Source organism: Seriola lalandi, unplaced genomic scaffold (assembly GCF_002814215.2).
Source record: "Seriola lalandi dorsalis isolate HSWRI2012SDOR001 ecotype SW California unplaced genomic scaffold, Sedor1 jcf7180002051919, whole genome shotgun sequence".
In the NCBI taxonomy this organism is placed as follows: Eukaryota; Metazoa; Chordata; class Actinopteri; order Carangiformes; family Carangidae; genus Seriola; species Seriola lalandi.
The window spans coordinates 39,619-40,512 of NW_019522472.1; the positions used below are offsets into that span (position 1 = coordinate 39,619).

General features: G+C 49.0%; 1 protein-coding gene across 1 annotated transcript; it reads right to left on the reverse strand.

The window, feature by feature from the left end:
• Positions 1-25: 25 nt before the first annotated feature.
• LOC111649732 (UPF0235 protein C15orf40 homolog) lies at positions 26-890 on the reverse strand (the record flags this gene model as incomplete). The annotated part of the gene is made up of 3 exons (XM_023399436.2): positions 26-243; positions 550-677; positions 770-890. Coding segments are annotated over 3 exons (339 nt in total), but the record flags the coding sequence as incomplete, so codon positions are not given.
• Positions 891-894: the final 4 nt, after the last annotated feature.

The window sequence follows — 894 nt, forward strand, 5'->3', positions numbered from 1 at the left end:
GATAGGTTCAGTGAACTCATGTAAACATTAACACTGAAAACAGCTGCTTTGTTTTGTCATGAACAGCCAGTAACTGCACGTTCTATAATAAAACAACTTTCTCACGTTGTTCTGTTAACAAAGTTTCACGTCACAGGTCGTCTGTGCTTCCTGTCAGCCGGCAGCCTGTCTGAGCCTCCTCAACACCTCCTCCGGCCCGAGGGAGGAGTCCACTCTGATGAGTTTGTCTCTGGACCTGGAGCCCTGAAGGAGACAGGAGACAGGAGACAGGAGACAGGAGGTAAACCCAGGAGGGAAAGACGCTCAGCAAGTCAGAATAAATGTTGTAAAAGAGGAAGAAAGTAGCATGAAGAAGAGAGTGGATGGGAGGGACAGATGAGGCAGGAAAGGTAAAACTGTAAGAATAAAAAAGGTAAAGTAAAAAAGTGCGGATAAAGAAGGAGTCAAGATAAAGACGAGGAGGTTTCAGGATAAAGGACGTGAGACAAAACAACCACAAGGTGTTAAGGTGTTTTAATAGTAAATAATGAGTTGATAAGTTTCAGGAACCTTGTCAAGAGACACGTGGCTTTTCTTCAGGTCCAGGACTTCAGCCAGGAAACGAATGAGCTCAGTGTTGGCTTCTCCGTCTGTAGGAGGCGCTGCGATGGCGACGCCCACCGCCTCTGCAGAGACTTCTACAGGAATGGCAGAAGAAGAAAAGACACGTCATCTCTCAGTTTCTAACAGTGTGACGGTGAGTCTGTGTGTAACTGTGAGTGCAGGTGACCTGTGATGCCGCTGTGTTTGGAGCCGGGCTTGGCGTGCACCGTTATGGTGACGGCGCCACTTTTGTCTCGAGCCACCGGACCAGGAGCTTCAGGCTCTGCTGCTCCACCTGCAGCCTGCTGCACC